The 24,509-nt window shown below is 40.9% G+C and overlaps 1 protein-coding gene across 18 annotated transcripts in view; it reads right to left on the bottom strand.

Annotated features, from left to right (window-relative positions):
* Positions 1–5,961: 5,961 nt before the first annotated feature.
* The window catches only part of N4BP2L2 (NEDD4 binding protein 2 like 2), a 95,947-nt gene continuing 77,399 nt past the window's right edge, over positions 5,962–24,509 (bottom strand). For 10 of the 18 annotated variants that reach the window (XR_012426442.1, XR_012426439.1, XR_012426444.1 and 7 more), the window contains 4 exons: positions 16,007–17,730; positions 12,296–12,381; positions 9,900–9,943; positions 6,257–6,453 (listed from right to left, as the gene is read on the bottom strand). Coding sequence is in view for 9 of the 18 variants with exons in the window: in XM_045376777.3 (XP_045232712.2) it covers positions 9,914–9,943; positions 12,296–12,381; positions 16,007–17,730 (1,840 nt within the window). In the remaining 9 variants the exon portion in view is untranslated. 18 annotated transcript variants of the gene reach the window in all.

Genomic DNA, 24,509 nt, shown 5'->3' on the forward strand with positions numbered 1-24,509 from the left:
CCTACCTGGAAAGCTGGGGACGCTGGGAGACTGACAGCCCGGAAAACAAGGGTGACGCACCCACCCCCACCTCGACCCCCGCTCCGACTCCTGGTGCCCTTCACCCTGAGGGAGGGGAGGGGAGGGGAGGGGAGGGGCCCCGTCTAGTGGGTCTCTGGGACACTTTCCCGGCCTGGAAGCCAGGCCTCCTGCCACAGCCCTCCCCAACCCCAGCCCTGACCTGCCTAAACCCTGAAAGTGAAATCATTTTAGTTGATGATTAATGAGCTGCCCGGCATTGTAAATGGCAACAGTAAAGGCCATTGTCTTCCCCGATTTGTGGGCACCAACATCTGGCTGGCGTCCCAAGGGCTACTACCACTCTCCCAGGGCCTGTATCTTTTCTTGTTTCATCTTTCTTTAGCAGCCTGCCAAAAATATTATTAGAAAGCTTTGTTGCCTCTACATAACTTTGAATCTCTTCTTCCTCAGAAAAAGCAGCCATAAAACTCAGATTGATTTATGAACAGTAGCATAAGGGCTACCGCCCAGGTACCTGCCCTGTTGCCACCTGAGAAGTGGGGGGCTTCTTGGAGAACTCTTTCAGATCCCAGGGGAAAGTGGCAGAGTCTACCAAAACCATTTATAGAAGTATCCAGACTTAAGTTCTCAGTTCCAGGAACTAGGGAGCACCCATTGGTTGATCACCACTGTGACTCTCCAATAGTTCACCCTCAAGAGCGTGATAGAGTGATCCTGTTTTCTGAACCAAAATTCACCATGCCTGCCTGAAAGAAACAACATTCAAAATTGACACCATCCTGGCAAATCCAGAATATATGGTGGCTTTGGCTATAATAATTATTGTAAAGTAATAAATTCTATTTCTGGCAGCTGAGATACTAAAATTGTGAAAAGAAAGTATGAAAAAAGTGTGATTTCCTTCTAAAACAAAATCCAGAGATTTCACAGTTAGCTTTTAGGAAGGGACTGTCCAAGTGGGGAGGGGCTCTGTGCTGAGCATTTCCCTTTCCCCTTGGGATTTCTAGGGGTGGGGTAGGGTGGAGTGGGAGATGAGCTGCTCTCCCTTGAAAATCCATTCCCAGCACGGAAGAAGAAGACTTTCTTCATTCTTCTCAGCACTGCTAAGAAACAATGGAATTTCAGAGACCTCTAAATATTAGGAGGGAACCCATAAGGAACAGAAAATATACATGAATCACAAAAATAGTGACACAATCTCTGTATCCTATCATACTTCTTACAGGAATGTTTTGCCCAGCCTCGCATGCTACCTTTTTCATTTTAACCTGCACTGGCTAATATGGGGGCCAGTGGTCACATGTGGCTAGTGAGCACTTGGAATGTGGCTACTGCAAACACGCTGTGCCCGGGCCCGATGCAGTGGCTCACACTCGTAATCCCAGCACTTTGGGAGGCCAAGGCAGGAGGATCACCAGGAGTTTGAGACCAGCCTGGGCAATATAGTGAGACCCTGTCTCTACCAAAAATTCAAAAATTAGCCAGGTATGGTGGTGTGTGCCTGTAGTCCTACCTCCTCAGGGGGCTGAAGTGGGAGCATCAGTTGAGCCAGGGAGTTTGAGACTGCAGTGAGCTATGATGGTACCACTGTACTTGAGCCTGGGCAACAGAGCAAGACCCTGTCTCCTAAAAAACATAAAGTAAAATTTTAAAAATACACACTGAATTTTGAAGATTCAGTATGAAAACAGAAATACTAAAAATTTTTTATATTGGTTATATGTTGAAATGGTATGCTGGGTATATTGGGTTAATAGATTATGAGAATTAGTTTCATTTATTTTTATCTTCTATTGTGGCTACTAGAAAGTTTAAGTTACATGCGTGGCTGGCATTGTATTCCTACTGGACAGGGCTGTGTAAGTATCCATCCACTTCCGTTTCCCTCTTTGTTAAGAGGTCCCAGGCAGCGGCCGCAGGAAGACACGCAGCTTTGTGGGCAGGGGTTTCAGCCCAGGGCTGGTGGCAAATGGAGCTATCTAACATGCCCGGAAACATGAGTGTGCTCCTTAGGAGAGGGGCTGAGCTCAGAGCTTTGGAAATCCTTGCTCCTATGAGAAGGAGATAGAGAAGAGAGCAGACAGCTGAGGAAAGTGTCCTGAGGACACCAGCATTTAAGGACTGTGCCCTCAAGTGGATCTAGCAAAGGAGAGGATGATTGAATGACCAGCAAGTAAACAGAACACTGAAAGATGCAGGGAAGCCCAGGGAGGGAGTCAGCAGTACCTGGAGACAATCCTACACACTTTCCTTTCACTTTTCTTTAGTTGACATTTAACTAGTCAACAGACTCTTATTTTCCCCAATGTATTCCTCAAAACCACAGCTTAAAGTAAACTGTTTGGGTATCTGTTTCCTCTCACTAGAGGCAGTGAGAGGGCAAGGAGAGTGTCTTATTTATCCTTGTCAGCCCAGGCTGTACCACAATATCGGCCTGACATTCAGAAGGTGCTTGATAATTGTATATGAACCTCAACTATTTTCTTAAAAGCTAATCCTGAGTTTGGGATTTACTAAAAATTAAAGCTGAACAGGCTGAGTGCAGTGGCTCGTGCCTGTAATCCCAGCACTTTGGGAGGCCAAGGCAGGCTGATCACCTGAGGTCGGGAGTTCCAGACCAGCCTGACCAACATGGAGAAACCCCGTCTCTACTAAAAATACAAAATTAGTCAGGCATGGTGGCACATGCCGGTAATCCCAGCTACTCAGGAGGCTGAGGCAGGAGAATTGCTTGAACTCGGGAGGCAGAGGTTGCGGTGAGCCAAGATCATGCCATTGCCCTCCAGCCTGGACAAGAGTGAAACTCCACCTCTAAATAAAATAAATGGCTGAACAAGATAGTGATAATGTAAAGGAGTAACATAAACAGAGCCAGCACGATCTCACTTTGCTACACTAGAAACCAATACTATCATGGACATAAAGAAAATAATCTTATAAACACTATTTTTGTTTTCTTGAGATGGAGTCTCGCTCTGTCACCCAGGGTGGAGTGCAGTGGTGCGACCTCAGCTCACTGCAAGCTCCACCTCCTGGGTTCACGCCATTCTCCTGCCTTAGCCTCCTGAGTAGCTAGGACTACAGGCGCCAGCTACCACACCCAGCTAATTTTTTTGTATTTTTAGTAGAGACAAAGTTTCACCGTGTTAGCAAGGATGGTCTCAATCTCCTGACCTTGTGATCTGCCCGCCTCAGCCTCCCAAAGTCCTGGGATTACAGTCGTGAGCCACCGCGCCCGGCCATAAACACCGTTTTTGGCAATGAAGAAACATTGAAATTTTTCTCTAACTATCACTGTTTAACAAGATGTGGAAAAGTAAGAAGGTATGAAGGAAGAGCTAGTGGAAACCAGGAATATAACCCTCAAACCTAGAGCTCCAAATAACCCTGGACTTGGAATGCTTAGCAATCAATCAGTGGCCGGGCATGGTGCCTCAGGTCTGTAATCCCAGAACCTTGGAAGGCTGTGGCAGGAGGATCACTTGAGGCCAGGAGTTTGAGACCTGCCAGGGCAACACAGCAAGATTACTGTATTAGTCAGGGTTCTCTAGAGAGACAGAACTGATAGGATGGATGGATGGATGGATGGATGGATGGATGGATGGATGGATGGATGGATGGATGGATAGATGGATAGAAAGATGGATAGATAGATGGATAGATAGATAGATAGATAGATAGATAGATAGATACATAGATAGATACATACATAGATGATAGATAGATAGGGAGTTTATTAGATAGTATTTAACTCAAACGATCACAAGGTCCCACAACAGGCCATCTGCAAGCTGAAGAGCAAGGAAGCCAGTCTGAGTCCCAAAACTGAAGAACTTGGGTCCAATGTTCCAGGGCGGGAAGCATCCAGTGTGGGAGAAAGATGTAGGCTGGGAGGCTAAGCTAGTCTAGCTTTTACACATTTTTCTGCCTGTTTTATATTCTGGCCACACTGGTAGCTGATTAGATTGTGCCCACTCAGATTAAAGATGGGTCTGCCTTTCCCAGCCCACTGACTCAAACGTTAATCTCCTTTGGTCTCACTCTCACAGATACACCCAGGATCAATTCTTTGTATCCTTCAATCCAATCGAGTTGACACTCCGTATTAACCATCACAACCCCATCTCTATTTTAAAAAGTTAAAAATTAGGCATTGTGGCACACATTTATGATCCCAGACTGGGGAGGCTGAGATGGGAGGATCACTTGAGCAGGTGTAGTGAGCTATGATTGCACCACTGCACTCCAGCCTGGGCAACAGAGCAAGTTTAGTGAAGAAACATAAACAGAAAACTACAAAATGAACATAAGGAAAACACTGAGATATCTTAAGTGCAGCACTAAATTCCCAATAAAGATGACGGATTAAACACAAGTATTCAATTTCTCCTTCTTCTTCGAAACCCTGCTAGAATGTAAAGGGGGTTAGTTTGGCTTATTTTATTTTTTTAGTGGAGTGGTTGTTTTGTTACTATTTTTCTTTTAAGCATAAAGAAGAGAGAGAGATCACAGCAACAAAATTTTGGAAACTGGAGAGCAAAAGGCCAGGAGTTAATTGATTTGGCCAAAAAAAAAAAAAAATCCTCTGATTTATAGACAGCCAAGAAACAACACAAATTACCCAGCATAAACCCTAAATCTCCAAAACTGGAAAGTTTGGAGGCGGGGCTGTAAACCAGAAGGGCAGTGTAAAGTCTGTTTAACAAACGAATGTCCACACCCTAAGCAGTTGCCTGCCCCTCCCCAGGCCTAGAGGTTTGCTCCTCTGAGAAGATTAGATAGACATCTGGGAGAAGTAGGGTAAGATAAGACCCCGGGCTCCCTTTCTGCAAATGGAGATTAAGTTGATGTCTACATGTTGAATAGTGAGTAGTCACTCCTTAATTTATATTTTGTAAATATGAATTTTCATATTTTAAGTTTATTAAGTACAACTAAACTAAAACAGAATAAAAAAGAATATTAATAACTTGTAGTATAGTACAAGTCCCACAATCCCTAACCAAAATTCTAGAGGTCAGATACACTTCAGAATTCAGAAAGTGTTTGTTGTTTAAAGGTAATAGTACTGTATATTATCCTATATTCCCAGTGGGGTGTGGTGCAGACCTCGGTAGTTAAACACATTAATATGTCTACAATGAAATATATGAATATACTTTATACATTCCAAGTGGGATAAATAAGGAGTAAAATTAATTGCCTACATTTTTGGGTCAGGTTTTTTTTTTCTCTTGGCTCACTACAATCTCTGCCTCTCGTGCTCAAGCAATCATCCCTGCCTCAGCCTCCTGAGTAGGTGGGGCTACAGGCTGTGCCACCACACCTGGCTAATTTTTGTATTTTTTGTAAAGATTGGGTTTCACCATGTTGCCCAGGCTGGTCTCAAACTCCTGGGCTCAAGTGATCCTCCTGCCTCAGCCTCCCAAAGTGCTGGGATTACAGGCATGAGCCACTGTGCCCAGCTCGTATTTGGGTCAGGTTTGGCTGTAAACTTAGTTTTAATGTCAAACTTATTTAAAAAACAGAAACAGTGGTTGCCAGGGGCTGAGGGAATGGGCCTTTTTTTTTTTTTTTTTTTTTGAGACGGAGTCTCACTCTGTCGCCCAGGCTGGAGTGCAGTGGCCGGATCTCAGCTCACTGCAAGCTCCGCCTCCCGGGTTCACGCCATTCTCCTGCCTCAACCTCCCGAGTAGCTGGGACTACAGGCGCCCGCCACCTCGCCTGGCTAGTTTTTTGTATTTTTTAGTAGAGACGGGGTTTCACCGTGTTAGCCAGGATGGTCTCGATCTCCTGACCTCGTGATCCACCCGTCTCGGCCTCCCAAAGTGCTGGGATTACAGGCTTGAGCCACCGCGCCCGGCCGGGAATGGGTCATTTTTTAATGGATATAGAATTGCAGTTTTGCAAGGTGAAAAGAGTTCTGGAGATGGATGCTAGTGATGGTAGCACGAATGTATTTATAACACACTTAAAAGCAGTTAAGATGGTAAATTTTATATTTGTGTATTTTACCACAATGAATACATTTGGAAAAATAACTTTCAATTTTCAGAGCTTTTTAGATTTCAGAATTCTAGAAATGGGATCATTTCTAGACCAATACTTTGATATAGGGGCTAACCTTTTAATCCTAATGCAGTTTTTAAAATAAGGTACTCAAGTTTTCTGTGCCTTATTTTCTTCTATCAAATTATAAAGTATGGTAAACATCTACAAATCAGACAATAAAATGTTAAATTGTTACCTCCTCTGTTGAGTTTTTTTTATTATTCAGATAACTTATCGAGAACGGTTGGACAGATTATCCAAACTAATTTTGGTATCCAACGGGTATGTCTCTGGAAAGAATCCCTTGGGTTGGCACTGGGCACTCTGACTTTTCTCCATGATCACGATCTTCAGTAGTACCATGAAGACAGCAGAAGTCAACTACAAGCAAACACAAGCCCAGACAAGACCAGAAAACATGTGACATGAACAGAGTTTGTTTTCAGGTTCCCAGTTTTTACTTCCTGAGCTATGCCACTCCCCTGGCATCCAGGACTTCACAACTCTCCCCATAGTCCACACTGCTTAGTCCTGCCTCATTCAAGATCCTGTTCCCTGATATTTCCCAACTCCCTGTCCTTCAGCTGAAACTTGTTCTAGATCCCATTCCCTGAGGATCCAGCTATGTACATTACAAAAAATTAAAAACAAATGCACTAATTCATGCAAATGTGTTAACATGTTTACTGGGCCAATATGTTCCTCTCCTAAAGAACACAATTTCTATTTTGCCAGAGAGCATTTCAAAGGCAATGTTTTGGCCGGGCATGGTGGCTCATGCCTGTAATCCCAGCATTTTGGGAGGCCGAGGTGGGCAGATCACTTGAGGTCAGGAGTTCAAGACCAGCCTGGCCAACATGGCAAAACCCTGTCTCTAAAATAATAAAAATACAAAAATTAGCTGGGTATGGTGGCGGGCCATAATCCCAGCTGCTCAGGAGGCTGAGATAGGAAAATCGCTTGAACCTGGGAGGTGGAGGTTGCAGTGAGCCACTGTACTCCAGCCTGGGCTACAGAGCAAGACTCCATCTCAAAAACAACAACAACAACAATAATAATAATAATAAAGGCTGGGCATGGTAGCTCATGCCTGTAATCCCAGCACTTTAGGAGGCCAAGGCAGGAAAATCACGAGGTCAAGAGTTTGAGACCAGCCTAACCAACATGATGAAACCCCGTCTCTACTAAAAATACAAAAAAAATTAGCTGGGCATGGTGGCAGGCGCCTGAAATCCCAGCAACTCGGGAGGCCGAGGCGGAGAATCGCTTGAACCCAGGAAGGCAGAGGTTGCAGTGAGCCGAGATTGCACCACTGTACTCCAGCCTGGGCAACAAGAGTGAGACCCCATCTCAAAAAAGGAAGGAAGGAAGGAAGGGAGGGAGGGAGGGAGGGAGGGAGGAAGGGAGGGAGGGAGGGAAAAAGAAAGGCAATGCTTTAATCCAAGGCAGTATTTAGGGGAAGGAAATTAACTCTTATTAAGAGTCTAATATTTTTCCGTCATTAGGCCCCATACTTTGCACAGTTTTTTGTTTTTTGTTGTTTTTTTTGTAGAGATGGAGTCTTGCTCTGTCACCCAGGCTGGAATGCAGTGGTGCGATCTCGGCTCTCTGCAACCTCCGCCTCCTGGGTTCAAGCAATTCTCCTGCCTCAGCCTCCCGAGTAGCTGGGATTACAGGTCATGCCACCATGCCCAGCTAATTTCTTTTTTTTTTTTTTTTTTTTTTGTATTTTAGTAGAGACAGGGTTTCACTGTGTTGCCTGGGCTGGTCTCTAACTCCTGAGCTCAGGCAATCCACCCACCTCGGCCTCCCAAAGTGCTAGGATTACAGGCGTGAGCCACCACACCTGGCCAGTTTTTTCATTTAATAACTTTGCAAAGTTATTTCATTTAATCCTCATTTAAAAGATAAATATTTTACAAATGAAGAAACTGAGACTCTGAGAAGGGTCCTCTGCTTAGGGTCACACACAGTTAGGAGGAGCCTTAAGATGGGGACCCATCCTCTTCCTAGCACCCTGCCCCACTGCCATAAAGGAGTACCATGACATTAAACACCGTGGCAACCAGCAGAGAGAATATTTGTAAATGGGCACTGACTTGTGGCTCCCAGAGCCAACCAGATTCTCCTGCTATTTCCCTCGTTCTAAATTTCTGTTTACCCCTTGAGACAGACTGGTCAGTCAGTACTTAATGCCAAACACAAAACAGAATGCCCTTTCTCAATAAAATTGTAAAAAAATCTGCACATAGCTACAGCACTCATAAAATTCCCTAAAAAGAAAAAAAATAATAATTAAGGGCAGAATGCTCTGTGAGAAGTCCTGACGGTTTAGAATACATGTGCGAGATCAACATGAAAATCAAACTTATGGTCGCAAAAGTGTCCCTGACACAAAGCTACCAATTTTAGCAGATGGAAAAGACTCCTGAAATTGGCCACAGCAAAATATATCCACGCTTGTTGCATGCTGCTTGTACTGGTGTCTCTTCATGTTGGGGCCATCTAGGGGAACTTCACTCACTCTAATCTAACTTCGGTCAGAGGTAGGCTAGAGGCTCACTCAGCCAAGTCCTTGCCCAACATGCTATGGCGTCAACTCTAATCCCTACAACACAAACTCCATGAGGGCAGGGTGTTTTTACTGCTATATCTTCAGTGTCTGACATGAGGCAGCTCCATAAACATTTGCTAAACAATTTTTTTTTTTGAGGCAGAGTCTCGCTCTGTCGCCTAGGCTGGAGTGCAGTGGGGCGATCTCAGCTCACCACAACCTCTGCCTCCCCGGTTCAAGCATTTCTCTTGCCTCAGTCTCCCAAGTAGCTAGGATTACAAGCACCTGCCACCACACCCGGCTAATTTTTGTATTTTTAGTAGAAATGGGGTTTTGCCATGTTGGCTAGGCTGGTCTCAAACACCTGACTTCAGGTGATCTGCCTGCCTCAGCCTCCCAAAGTGCTGGGATTATAGGTGTGAGCCACCACACCAAGCCACATTTGCTGAATAATTGAATGAAGGTCTTCACTTCCTTGCTCTGGAATTCCTCATAGGCTCTTATCTCCTCCTGTACCATATTTATCCCACATTTTTCTAGTGACCCCTGCAAATTTCTAAACTCCTCTCCCAAATCTTCAGTTCTTCTTCCTCTTCTTTCAGGGGAAGCAGGGTTAAAACAAACAAAAAACATTTTTACAGGGTATACATGTATTTCTAGTTGAGAAATGGAAAGTAGGATACTCTTAGAAATAAGTTAAAATGAAAAAACCATATAGTAAGTGCATAGTGCATTCAATTCTTATCAGATGCAGACATATATGCACTGAAATCGTAGCAGCTGTGTTTATTTCATAATTTAGGCATTTGAAAAAAATGGCTATGTGTTTATTTTAATGTCAGCTTGATGACAAGTTTAAAATATAACATGAGCTTGTCTATATGTTTTACCTCTTTTCCTAGATAACCTAATATTTAAATAGAACCTACACCCCTAATTCCCAGCCCTCGTCACGTATCAACCCAAGGGGGGAAATGTCTCATAAACTGTGCATTGATAGAATGCTGTAAAATATGTTCTAACCAGTAAAGTGGGAAAATAAATTTGGGAGCAACAATCTAAGCTTTGTTGTATTTCAGAAAAGATCTACACTTAAAGGAAACAAAAACATCACGTGTACAATAAGCACACAAGGTTGCTATGGTAACAAACTTCATTTTTTATATTTTACTCTCCAGTCATGCTATAATACATATGAGCTATTACAACCAAATAACGTCAACATTAACTATTCTATGATCAAACAGAGGTCTCTAGAATAGGTCATACTTACGGTTCAAGGAATTTTCATTTTTCAACCATCTTCTTCTGTCTTTTCTAGAAATTATAATTAAAATACATAACATATTAGTAAAATACATAAAATATTAATATTTGGCATTGGAGTTAAGTTTACACTGTCATTTTACTCATGTAGGGACACTCCTAAAATGACAGAAGAAATATAACAGTGGCTCAGTCTCAGCACTTTGGAGGCCGAGGTGGGTGGATCACCTGAGGTCAGGAGTTTGAGAACAGCCTGGCCAACAGAGCAAAACCCCGTCTCTACTAAAAATACAAAAATTAGGTGGGTGTGGTGGCGCATGCCTGTAGTCCCAGCTTCTTGGGAGGCTGAGGCAGGAGAATCTCCTGAACCTGGGAGTCAGAGGTTGTATTCGGCTGACATCATGCCACTGCACTCCAGCCTGGGTGAGAGAGTGAGACTGTCTCAAAAAAAAAAAAAAGAAAGAAATATAATAACCATAAATATCTATTTATTTACTTATTTATTTTGAGACAGAGTTTTGCTCTGTCCCTCAGGATGGAGTGCAGTGGCACAATGTTGGCTCACTGCAACCTTCGCCTCCTGGGTTCAAGTGATTCTCCTGCCTCAGCCTCCCAAGTAGCTGTGATTACAGACAAGTGCCATCACACACAGCTAATATTTTTGTTTTTAGTAGAGACAGGATTTCACTATGCTGGCCAGGCTGGTCTCGAACTCCTGACCTCAAGCGATCCACCCAATTTGGCCTCCCAAAATGCTGGGATTATCGGCATGCGCCACCACGCCTGGCCACAAATGTCAATTTAAACATTTAAAATATTGTTCTGTGTGTGTGTGTATGTGTGTTTTAAGTAGCAATAAAGTCTCCATGGGGAAAAAGGAGAAACAAGAAGTTGAGAAAAAATGTATTTGGTTTTACTAAATGGACAGACAAAATGAGTCTACTTTTCCCATAACAGTGTTTATGAGAACAGTTAAAAAATACCTACTGTCCTGAACTATTCTGTAATGATTCACTAAATTTTGATTTTACTATTCATTTCAAAATGCACCCATTAGCATTGCCTCTGGACACATTTAAATAATAACCAACTAATGTGAACAGAACCCCAGGCACCCCCACTAGGTTAGGTGAAATACTGGCTTTTCCAGTTTCTCTATCATCCTTCTAACCCTCCAAGCCAGTCCTCCTCTAGCTACCTGGAAAATGAACAGCCCTCAGAATAGTCATGTCTGCCACTGTGGACCACAGATCACAATAGGAAGGTGCTTTCAAGTCAAGTAACTACAAATCTAATTGGTAGCTGTTACTCTATCATAATGGATAAGACTGAGGGCTGGACAGGAGAAAAGACGCAATGAAGAATAAAGGACTCTCCTACAGTGGGTGCCTTAGTCATCCCCAGTGAGTCCTTATACCTGTATATTCTTCCACAAAGTTAGGGAATTACATGCAACTTTCTCTTTGGGACTAATTGAAAGGAAACATGCCTATATTATCCACTCATCCCCATCCATATATATTCTTTTTCTAATTTAAGGTAACTAGCACTTCTCTCAAGTTTCATAAATTTTATTTTTTATTCCATAATTTTAAAAATTTTATTGACACAAAATAATTGTACATATTTATGAGCACAATGTGTTTTGATACATGTGCACATTGTATAATGATCAAATCATGGTAATCAGCATATATATGACTTCAAATATTTATTATTTCTTTGTAGTCAGAACATTCAAAATCCTCTCCTCTAGTTATTTTGAAATATAGAATGCATTATTGTTAACTATAGTTAACTATAGTCACCCTCCCTGCTGTGCAATGAACACCATAGCTTGTACAATGGAATAATATTCAGCCATAAAAAAGAAGGAAATTCTGTCATTTGCAACAACATGGATGAACCTGGAAGAAGTTATGTTAATTGAAATAAGCCAGATACAGAAAAATATACACTGCATGATTTCACTCATGTGAAATCTAAAAAGTTAATCTCATAGAAGTAGAGAATAGAATAGCAGTTTCTATTTGAAAGCCATAAAAATATACCTCCACTGGCCAGGTGTGGTGGTTCATGCCTGTAATGCCAGTACTTTGGGAGGCCAAGCCAAGAGAATCACCTGAGGTCAGGAGTTTGAGACCAGCCTGACCAACATGGAGAAACCCCGTGTCTACTAAAAATACAAAAACTTAGCTGGGTATGGTGGCACATACCTGTAATCCCAGCTACTAGAGAGGCTGAGGCAGGAGAATCACTTGAATCCAGGAGGCAGAGGTTGTGGTGAGCACAGATCGCGCCATTGCACTACAGCCTGGGCAACGAGTGAAACTCCATCTCAAAAAAAAAAAAAAAAAATATATATATATATATATACACACACACACACGCATACGTATATACCTCCACTGACATCTTCCATTGCAAATAGATCATCTTTAGTGTCTTCCAGTCAAGAGGAACCACATAGTCATCAGGCAACAAGGATTCTGTGAAAAAAAGAAAGAACTAATCTCATCTCTAATGTCACACAGATTTTTACCCTAACTGTGAAGACATGCAAACCTGATATCTAACCACCATACCGTTAAAAGTCTAGTTTTAAAGATATTTCGGTGAAGTCTAAAGCTGGAGTTTGTCTCAGATCTCAATTAGTAAACACTAACCAGACTCTAATACTAGGATATATTTGCATTCTTGCCTTATTTACAAGGCCACTGACCATGAGCTTGGCCCGTCCAATCTAGCCAAACAAATTGCTTCATAGCCTCTATTTATGGTTTCCTCTTTATCCCTTTCAAGCACATACCATTTCCAAATATGAAATTCTTTCCCTCTGCTTTTCTTTTGAGATACATTCTTTCTCCCTTGTATAAACAGTACTTATAATGCACTTCCACATGGAAGGCATTCCAGACAAAACTATAACCTCAAATTCTCTTCTACAATCCTTTTAGCACTACTAATGTCACTCATAAAATATTCATAAGCTTATCATTTATATTTTCTATGTGCAGTAATTTTGTTTTATGTTAGTCTTGTCTCCCCATTTAGAAGGTAAGCTATTTGATGAATGAGGTCTATTTCCTTTAAAAAGCTTTCGGAAGTTTAATTAGCGGATGCTTGATCATTGTTGATTATGATGATATCGTGCATTCAAGGTAAGAGGAGGCATAGAATCTTTTCACAATAGTGTCTTCATGCATTCTGGTGCCTCTCTAAAGCAGTGATTGTTAATCTTTTTGCATCAATAGACCCCTCTGAGTAGCTGATAAAATCTACGGACCTCCCCCCAAAAAATGGCACAAAATAACCCCCAAAATTTTACATACAATTTCAGAATATGGACCTTGACTAAGATCCCAGATCTAAAACATCTTCAGTTATCACTTAGAGCTCCCCAAAGCAAATGCATTTACTTTGAAAAAATTGGTATGTTTCTTTGGTGTATGTAGGTGGGTAGAAAAATTACAGCACATAGGCTGGGTGAGGTGGCTCATGCCTGTAATCCCAGCACTTTGGGAGGCCAAGGTGGGTGGATCACAAGGTCAGGCGTTGGAGACCAGCCTGGCCAAGATGGTGAAACCCCATCTCTATTAAGAATACAAAAAGAAAAAACAAAATTAGCTGGGTGTGGTGGCAGGCGCCTGTACTCCCACTTAGTTGGAAGGCTGAGGCAGGAGAATCGCTTGAACCTGGGAGGCAGAGGTTGCACTGAGCCAAGATCTCACCACTGCACTCTAGCCTGGGCAGCAGAGCGTCTGTCTCAAAAAAAAAAAAAAAAAAAGAAAAAAGAAAAATTACAGCAAATAGTCAAGATGTAATTATTCACAAAGTTTACAAATATGATAAATATGATGCCAGAGCCCCAAGAGCAGGTTGATAATTATGACTCCTTGGCCCTAGGACTTAGTCAATCTTTGGTCTCAGCTGCGGGACCAAATTTATCTGGAGCATCAGAAGCTTAGGAGCCAAGTAAAAAAACTCAGGGTGACAAGCTTTGAGATGGAACAGGTCCCCAAGGAATCCTGAGAAGTATAGAACAACAGAAGATACAGGAGAACTACAAAAATCGGAGCTTTGGCCTCTTGACTCTTACAGCTTCTGTCCCCAAGGAAGAGCACTAGAAAGTATCAGCTATTGAGTTACAGATAAGGAAAAGTTGGGATAAATATCATAAAGACATTATCTTAAATATGCTCATGATTGAAGACAAAATTTTTCTTTTTTTGAAACAGTCTTACTCTATTGCCCAGGCTGGAGTGCAGTGGTGCGATCTCAGCTCACTGTAACCTCGTCTCCCAGATTCAAGCAATTATCCTGCCTCAGCCTCCTGAGTAACTAGGTTTATAGGCACATGCCACAATTCCTGGCTAATTTTTGTATTTTTAGTAGAGATGGGGTTTCACCATGTTGGCCAGGCTGGTCTCGAACTCCTGACCTTAGGTGATCCACCCGTCTCAGCTTCCCAAAGTTCTGGGATTACAGGCATGAGCCACTGTGGCTGGCCCAAAAAGAAATTTAGGTGGAATATTAAAAAATCATATTTTTGCTTGTTTTATTCACATGTAGATTTTTTTTCATTTCCAAAAATAACAATTTTTTTTTTTTTTTGACATGGAGTCTCACTCTGTCGCCCAGGCTGGATTGCAGTGGTGTGATCTCTGCTCATTGTGACCTCTGCCTCCCAGGTTCAAGTGGTTCTCCTGCCTCAGCCTCCTAAGTAGCTAGGATTACAGGCACATGCCAGCATTCCCAGCTAGTTTTTGTATTTTTAGTAGAGCATGTTTTTACCATGTTAGCCAGACTGGTCTCAAACTCCTGACCTCAAGTGATCATCCCGCCTCGGCCTCCAAAAATGCTAGGATTACAGGTATGAGCCGCCACACCCAGCCCCAAAATAACAACCTTAAGAGCCTGAAGGAACCTTTTAAGTCAACTAGTCAGACTTCCACCTCATCCCTTCAGCATCCTTTACAGACTGCCTTTAAAAAGTAAATTCAGCTATTTCAGATATCTTTCCTTCATGTAATCTTTGCAATCTCCCATTTACTAATGTTGTATTTGGGAGCCATAATTGTGAATGAGAAAGGAAAGAGCCATGTGTTAAACAAAATAAACGCAGAAAGTAGAAAGTTTCTTTACGGCCAGGAGCAGTGGTTCAGGCCTGTAATCCCAGCACTTTGGGAGGCTGAGGTGGGTGGATCACCTGAGGTCAGGAGTTGCAGACCAGCCTGGCCAACATTGTAAAACCCCGTTTCTACTAAAAATACAAAAATTAGCTGGGCGTGGTGGTGGGCGCCTGTAATCCCAGCTACTCAGGAGGCTGAGGCAGGAGAATTGCTTGAACCTGGGAGGTGGAGGTTGCAGTGAGCCGAGATTGCACCACCGCACTCCAGCTTAGGCAACAAGAGCGAAACTCCGCCTCAAAAACAGAAAGAAAGAAAGTAGAAAGGTTTTCTTTCTTTCTTTCTTTTTTTTTTTTTAAGCAGCCTATCTCTGGCTGGGCGCAGTGGCTCATGCCTGTAATCCCAGCACTTTGGGAGGCCGAGGCGGGCGAATCACGGGGTCAGGAGATCGAGACCATCCTGGCTAACACGGTGAAACACCATCTCTACTATAAATATAAAAAAATTAGCCGGGCATGGTGGCCAGCCCCTGTAGTCCCAGCTACTTGGGAGGCTAAGCCAGGAGAATGGCGTGAACCCGGGAGGCAGAGCTTGCAGTGAGCCGAGATTGCGCCACCGCATTCCAGCCTGGGTGACAGAGTGACACTCCATCTCATAAATAAATTAATAAAGCAGCCTATCTCTACTGGATTACATAATCCCTTTTTGCCTGCTTCATCCTCCATTCTTCCCAGTATCTATTGAAATTGAGAGCCCAAGTATTCTACGTTCTCAAAGACATTGAAGGAGACATGAAGACTACCGACAGCAAAAGGTGGGGACTTTGAAGATCAAGCACCGTTTGCTACGGGTCCTCACTCTGCTGAAAAGCACCACGAGATTAATAAGCTGCATGAGATCACTAACCACCAGGTAGAAACACCTCTAAAATTGCTTACATATGTTAAACTGGATCTTTTACTTTTAGCAAAAGAAAACAACTTACCCATTGGAACGCCTGGAGATCCAAAAAGCTTTACTAGTTGCAAGGCAAACCCTTGTGATAATGGTAGCCCAAGGGAACTACAGTGAATGCTTAAGTCTTGGTTGTCCTCAGCTGGTAATTGCTTAGGTTCTTCCCATCTTTTCAGCTTTCCATCAAATCTTTCATTTAAAAAGTGAAAATCAGAACTGATTCCCAAAGAGCACGAAGTGTCAGGATGACTGTGTAAAATTTCTGGGGAAATAAACCCTGCATCATTTAGTTTATTACCTACTCTTGTCTGAGATTCGAAAGTCAAAAACAGTTTCTTGTTTGTAAAAGATGCCTTCCAAATACTAGACATATTATGCAGCACAAAAGAAGGAATATAATTTTTGTATAAAGATGCAGAGCACCTTAGTCTGTTAAATGACAGGCAATGAGAATAACGCTGTCCACCAATATTTAAAGGGGGAGCTTTGATAATATCAAGGTAAAACCACAATGGATGATGATCAAAGGTCATAAGTTTTTGCTTATTCTCCTCTTCACTGTTCCTTTCTGAAATTCTATCTTTTTCTTCTCCCAAAGTAATTTTTAGTCCATGTTTTTTTGTTAACAGGTCACATTTCTCCCTGTCTTTTACACTGATATGACTCTGTCCTAATAAGTTAAAATTTGGTACCAAATTGAAAATCCTTTTCTTATTTTTTGTTGATTGTAAAGCGTTCTTTGGTATATCCAGTTGAGGTAAGCAGCTTCTGAAGAGGTTTGTTTCTATGAATGAATCTATAGTTTCAGGTGGAGGTGAAAAATCTTCATTTCCTATCAGTAGTTTATCTGTCAATATTTCTGGACTGCTTCCTGGTCCGGATGCTGCCACCGAAGTGAAGATCAATTGAATCCATTGCCCCCTGCTGTCAGGACCAGTCAACTTACGTGCTCTATCTTTCTTTGGTCTCTGTTCACATATAAACTTATGAGGTCCTGCAGGCCAGCTACCAAAATAGGGCTGTCTGTCAGAGCCCAGCTGTAAATCTTCATCAGATAAACTGGTTGTGAAAAAAACCCAGTGACTGATTTCAATTGCATACACTTGTTCCTCTCTTAAAACTTTATCTGACACTCTGATTCCACGTTGATGGCACAGAACGGGTTCACGTGGGAGACTTTTATCTCCTATTTCTCTCTTCTTCATAAATGAGCATGAAGTTTCCGCAGCAAGGTTCTGGGTGTCTAACGCTATGGTATGCCTATCTCTAATATGCTTTTCTACCTTCATGCCAGAGCAGTCATCAGTTGTTACACAGGAAAGGTTTTGAGTCATTATTGGACTAGTAACAGAGGTTTCATCTGGCATCAGTGACAAACTTACAAACAAGTTATCACCTTCCTTAGAGAGGTAATTCTTTGGTGTATTGTCCAATTCAACTATAGACATAACGTTTTGGAAACTGTGTTTAGGATCTTTATTTTTCCATCTTTTTTCTTTATACCCAGTCACAAAATCTCTGACTTCATTTTGTAGACCACCAATGAAAGGATATTCTGATTCTCTTCTGGTCTTTGCAATGTCTTCCTCTTCACTCTGAGATGGGTCCTGATCTCCTGGTGTAAGATCACTTAAGAATTCTAATGAGTTTTCCTCCATGATTTTATTCTGACTGTTCTGCTTTTTGTTTCTTTTTCTGTTCCTCTTCTGTTTGGTTTTGCTGAGCCTATGCCCAGTTTTCTTCAAAACTCTTCCTCTGAAATATCAAAGAATTAATATATGACTTAATTACATGTATAACATAAGCAAACTATAACATCATACTCTTCATGTGCAGATTTAAAAACCTTTAGTACAAGAGAATCTCAAGTGTGCGTGTACTTTTTTGTTTGTTTGTTTTTTGAGACGGAGTCTCGTTTCATCGCCCAGGCTGGAGTGCAGTGGTGCGATCTTGGCTAACTGCAACCTCCGCCTCCCGGGTTCAGGTGATTCTCCTGCCTCATCCTCGCAAGTAGCTGGCATTACAGGTGCCCACCAACACGCTCGGTTAATTTTTTAGTAGAGAAGGGGTTTCACCATGTTGGCCAGGCTCCTGACCTCAGGTGATCCGCCCGCCTCAGCCTCCCAAAGTGCTGGGATTACAGGCAAGTGCTACCACGCTGGCCATACTTTATATTATATTTAAAATCACTTTTAAAAAGAGATACTTTAATCCTATACATTAAAAATGGGTACACTTTGAGAAAGTTAAAGCAAATATGCATACAATCATTTCAGAAATAACTTTTAAAAAACCTAATATTTTGCTTAAAGGAAATAGTTCATATATAAGCATGTATTAACAGGGATATTTTCTGAGAAATGCATCGTTATGTAATTTTATCACTGTGTGAACATCACAGTGTACTTATACAAATCTACGTGATGTAGTCTACACCACACCCAGGCTATATTATATAGCCTATTGCTCCTAGGCTGAAAAACTGCAGCCTGTTACTACACTGCATACTATAGGCAATCATAAAACGTTAGTAAGTATTTGTGTATCTCAACATATCTAGAGGCCAGGCACGGTGGCTCACGCCTGTAATCCAGGACTTTGGGAATCTGAGGTGGGTGATCACCTGAGGTCAGGAGTTCGAGACCAGCCTCCAGTATCTCCTCTCACTTCCTGTTGTTTCTTGTTTGATTTGATCCAGAGAAAGGAGATGCAACAGGAGAAATGTCTCAAGATACAAGTTAGTGATAATAGGAGTCAAGGCCCAAGAACTGCTGTCATGAAAAGGACTCAACCCTTGCCAGCTGAGTATCTTCTGTTTATGCACATGTGAGTGTTTGAAGATGAGAGGAGGAAGAAAAGAGAGAAGGAAATGTTTTGTACAATATTCTTTTTAAATCAAGAGGCAGTGTTGCATAATGGTTAAAGAGCGTGGACTTTAGAGCGAATCAAACTAGGTCTGAACCTGCCACTAGCCACGTGACCCTGAGCACATTCTTCAGCTTCTCTGTATATCAGTTGTCTTTGTAAAATGGGGTTAAGTCTAGCCTTTGCCCTTACTTGATATAGTTTTGAAGATTAGGTGAGTTGGTACATGTAAAGCAATTAAACAGTCCCAATACATAAAGGTAACATCTTTTTTTTAAAGCCAGTTTTCCAAGTACAGTTGTAGACCTTAGTCTTTCTGATGGTATACGGAACTATAGACATTTTGGTGATGAGCCATATTTCAGTAACTGCATTTCCCTATATTAGGGCTCTCTTTCTTTGTACACTAGAGAGCTGTTCTGAGGGACAGTGACCACACATTAAGTGCATTAAGCTCCATAGAATCACAGTGCTGCAGTGAGTCTCTTACATCCTTAGCATATTACCATGTAATCAAATGAATAATGCAACAACAAACTCTATTTGTTTTCTTTTCTCCTTGCCCTGAAACAGAATGGTTCACATTTGAGTAAAGACAGGGGAGTTTGTCTTCAGAATGACATACTAGTCTGCAGGATGAATTTCATAACTGACATTGTACCTTGGACTGCAACTAGGACTTTCACTGGAATCAGGTAGAACTAACCATGAAGGAGCCTCTCTCCCTAATCTGCCCTCAGGTCAAGGCTCCATATGAGCAATGGAAAAGCCAGGCTAGATGGCCCATAACTGAGATCAACAGATGGGCACACGTGCCTCCTCCTGGAGCTAATTCACTCATGGGGTGGAGGCAGTGAGAAGGGATCACATTCTGGATACTGTTTTGAAGGAAAAATAAGCAAGATTTGAAAACAAATCAGATATAGGGTATGAGGAAAAAGATAAGAATCAAGTATGAGTACCAGGAGATTGGCCTAATTAGAGGGATGAAGTGGTTACTTACTGCAACATAAAAGTCTGCGAGATATGGGTTTGGAGAGAGGGTTGGTAAATCAGTTCCCTCAAAGTCCAGCTCAGAGTAGGCTAATCTGTCCTTAAAAAAGAGGTCAGAAAGTGAAAAAGAAGAGGGCTTCTCTAATACTCCCCGAGTTCCTTTGCTTTCTAAGCAGATTACAATCAGCTGGTTAGGAACAGGATACTAGGGACCCTGCTAATGTCTTTTTTTGTTGTTTTTTCCTCCTGAGTCTGCTTTCTAGGGAAGGACCTGCTAATGCTAACAACCCACTATGGTTGCTAATGCTAACAACCCAGAGAAGTAAACACTGGACCATGAAAGAATAAGGTGGTTTAAAAAGTAAACTATTGGAGTCTGGGAGATCAGGCAGTTTATTAAGGCAGTTTGCTAAGAGTTAATCAAAGAAATCTCTAAGGATTAGAATTCCAACTGAAAATACAACAGAATGCCAAGAGGTGTGAAAATCCTCAGACTGACTCTACAGTGAAGTGCCAGAGACATATACCAGTTCTGCACCACTGGAGCTCTATATAGCTACCGTCCTTATTTCAGAAACAGTGGACATGGCTTTCTGGAAAGGAAACACAAACCAATAACAGTGACTTGTGAATCCCCTGGGAAATAAGAGACTTGGTAGTGATGGTGGTGGTGATAACTTCTGCTTGAATGTGGCTAATCAGTAGATGCATTTTCTTTAGAAACATCTATCTAGAAAGTGTGAGAATCTCATCAAAGCTGTGTCAAGGATCATTAAATGTGATCTCACTGGTGCTGATTCATTTAGGAATGAATGGCACCATTAGAAGAAAAAAAATCACTAAATAAAAGTTAGTCATGGAGAGGAAATCAAAAGAGTTAGAGGCACAGGATGTAGCTTTGAAAAGAAGAAATTAAGAAATGAACAAATGGTAACATATCTATGATGAGTAAGATTTTGCTTTCTAGATGATAGCTTAGAATCCAAGCTGCTAGGTAGCGATGGAGTGTACCTCTCAAGAATTAGAAAGTGTTTGTTCAGATACAAGCTAACCTAACCAAGTGAACTGTGACCGGATGACAAAGGTGAGAGAGCATCCAGATAAAGCTGAAGAAAGCAGGAAGGGAGGTTGGAAAGCATGGTGAGTAATAACCTTCATGGAAAAAAAAATAATTAAGGGGGCCAGAAGAAAACATTTCCCAATGCAGAATCCTAGATACTAATTTATGATAATGGGCAATAAATGAAGTAAATCTGAGATTAAATCACATGCAGATTATAAAAGGTCTCATGGCTTTGTGGAATGACCAGTTGAAATAACTGAGGCCAGGTCCTGGTCCTGTTTCAGTAATAGCCAAGTCCAGGCCTTAGCTAGCAGTGGGATCCCTCAGCTAGCAGTGGGATCTTGGGCAAATCATGTCTTTCTAAAACGAGGAAAATACCCCTCCTTGCAAAGCTGTTGTAAGGACTACTAATATAGATACTCTTAAATAACCTCTACTCAACTGATAGAGCAGATCAATTGATTGTCTCCATTGCCTCTGTACAATAAGGACAGATATTAATGACTCACACTAAATGCTCCCAGCTAGATGGCTGCTCTCCAGTGTAACTGAATGCTTTTGCTGTCACTGTTTAGAACTGTATATGTATAAAGAGTCAGATGGGTTTATTCCCAAGTCTGTTTATGCCAATAATAATTTTTAGTATAATTATATAGTTTGTCTCACTAAACATGAAGTGTTAAACAACTGTTAAATAGGCAGGATAACTATGAAATTTGGTTAAAAACAATAAAGACCTATGATTATGCACTCATATTGCTTTGAATATTTCTTTGGGTTCTACTTCCAATTTATATCAACAGAAACTAGAAATTCCTGACTACACACTACAGATGTGGTTTATGCATGAAAAAAGTTAAACTGCACTGAACAAAATTATACATAAAAATTGCTGAATAAATACACTTAAAACATTTATTTTAAGTTCAAATAAAATGTTTAAAGCATGTATCATTTCATAATAATTCTTTAAACAATTTTTTCAATGAACTAACCAGCTATCTGTCCCAATCATGTGAGAGAAGAGGGCTTTAATTATAAATAAAGCACCTATTACAATGCTTGACACATAGTGGGTACTTCATAAATGGCAGCTCTTATTTTTATTATGTATTAACAACAACAAAAGCAATCTTATAAATTTCACTGAGACTCGTATGGTGCAATTCAAGAGCAGAATGTGGCAATGTGATACTTATGCTTTACTTAAAACAAACAGTTGAGTTAGGAGAACTGGAAAATTCTCCAAAAATGTAATTTACTTAATGTAATTGCAAATGATTGGAAGTGGAAAAAACTTTTTTAAACTAAGTGGCATATATAGACAAACTGATAAATCCACCATCTTTCTCAGAGATTAAAACACCTTTCTCAGTAATTGATAGAACAATGAGACAAAAGAAAGACACAGAAGTTTAACTAGCATAATAATGATTGAGCACACTAACATGGAACACCACATCCAACAATTGGTGAAAACACATTCTTTTCACGCTCACATATAATATCTATAGAAATTAACTAGGCCATAAAGCTAGACCCCCACAGATTTCAAAGAATTACTAATGTATGGACCATAATATAGTTAACCTTGAAATTAGTAACAGTAATTTTTTTGGAAAAAATTATAAACATGGAAAAATTTATAGGTAGAAAAATTATAATGGAAATACTTAGAACTGAATAACAGTAAAAAATATATATATAAAAAGTGATTTTTGTTTGTTTGTTTTTTAAGACAGAATCTTGCTCTGTTACCCAGGCTGGAGTGTAGTGATATGATCACAGCTCACTGTAGCCTCTACCTCCAGGGTTCAAGTGATTCTCCTGTCTCAGACTCCAGAGTAGCTGGGACTACAGGAGCGCCACCATGCCTGGCTCTTTTTCTTTCCTTCCTTTCCTTCCCTTTTTTCCCTTCTTTTCCTTCCTTCCCTCCCTCCCACCCAACCCTGCTTCTCTCTCTCTTGCTCTCTCTTTCTTTCTGACGTGTTCTCCATGTTGTCTAGGCTGGTCTCAAACTCCTGGACTCAAACGATCTGCCTGCCTCAGCCTCCCAAAGTGCTGGGAATACAGGTGTGAGCCACTGCACCTGGCCTAAAAAGTGATACTTAAAGGGGTATGTGCATGAACATTCACATTAAAAAGGAAAGACACAAAATTAATGAGTCAACCACACAACTGAAGAAGTTACAGAAAAGAAGAGCAAAATAAACTTCAAAAAAGTAGAAGAGGCTAACCATGGTGGTGCACGCCTGTAATCCTAGCAATTTGGAAACCTGAGGTGGGAGGATTGCTTGAGGTCAGGAGTTTTAAGACCAGCCTGGGCAACATAGCAAGATTCTGTCCATATTTTAAAAAAAGAAAACAATATATCTACACACACATATTCTTTGAAGTAGAAGAAAGGGAATAATAAAAAACACAACCTCCTGGTGAGATTAAGGAAGAAAAAAAGGAAATGAGCATTAGAAATAGAAAAGAAGGCACAATTACAGATCCAGAGAAATTTTAAAAGATAAAAGATGAATTATATGAATAACTTTATAACAACAAATTTGAAAATTTAAGTGAAATGTAATTTATGCATTTATTTATATATTTAGCTAGAAAATACAAGTTATTTAATTAATTTATTTTTGAGACAGGGTCTCACTCTGTTGCCCAGGCTGGAGTGCAGTGGTGTGATCATGGCTCACTGCAACCTTGAGCTCCCAAGCTCAAGCAATCCCCCTCACCTCAGCTTCCCATGTAGCTGGGACCACAGGTATGTGCCACCATGCCCAGATGCCCAGCTATTTTTTTTTTTTAAGAGACAGGGTCTCACTATGTTCCCCAGGCTGGTCCTGAACTCCTAGGCTCAAGCAATCCTCTTGCCTTGGCCTCCCAAAGTGCTGGGATTACAGGCCCAGCACACACAGCCAAAAACACAAGTTATTAAAATTGACTAAAAAGAAACAGAAAGCCTGGGTAGTCCTAGAATGGTAAAACAATAAAGGTTAAGTTTTTCCCCCCAGCAAGGGAATTCCAAGTTCAGGTGACTTTTCAGAAAAGTTCTACCAAATATTCAAGGAATTGTTCATTGCAATTAGATGCACAATTTTCCAGAGAAAAGAAAAAGAAAGAATACCTCCAGCTTTTTTTTCAAAATGCTAACATAGATTGATAGAGCCAGGAAGTTACACAAAAATGAGAACTTTCAGACTAGTCTCAGTTAAATACAAAAACCCTAAATAAAATATCACCAAACTACCTCCAGTAATGTGTAAAACAGATAATACATTATGATTTAACTGGTTTATCTCAAGATTGCAAGACTCATTTATACTAGACTATCCATTAATATAATTAACCACATCAGCAGGTTAAAGGAGAAAACACATCTAAAAGCTTTTTAATAGTGGTAGAAATTGTTTTATTTATTTTCTATCTGTGTACTTAAAACACTCAAAATCCATTACTATTTAAAAATAACACACATAACTCTTAGTAAACCAGGAATAGATGAGAACTTCCTTAATTAACAGTGAGTACTATGATCCTATCACAAACAATTTCTAATATGAGAAATATTAAAAACATTTCTTTAAATCAGAAACAAGACAAGAAAGCCTAT

The sequence above is a fragment of the Macaca fascicularis genome, chromosome 17, assembly GCF_037993035.2.
Source record: "Macaca fascicularis isolate 582-1 chromosome 17, T2T-MFA8v1.1".
Classification (NCBI taxonomy): Eukaryota; Metazoa; Chordata; class Mammalia; order Primates; family Cercopithecidae; genus Macaca; species Macaca fascicularis.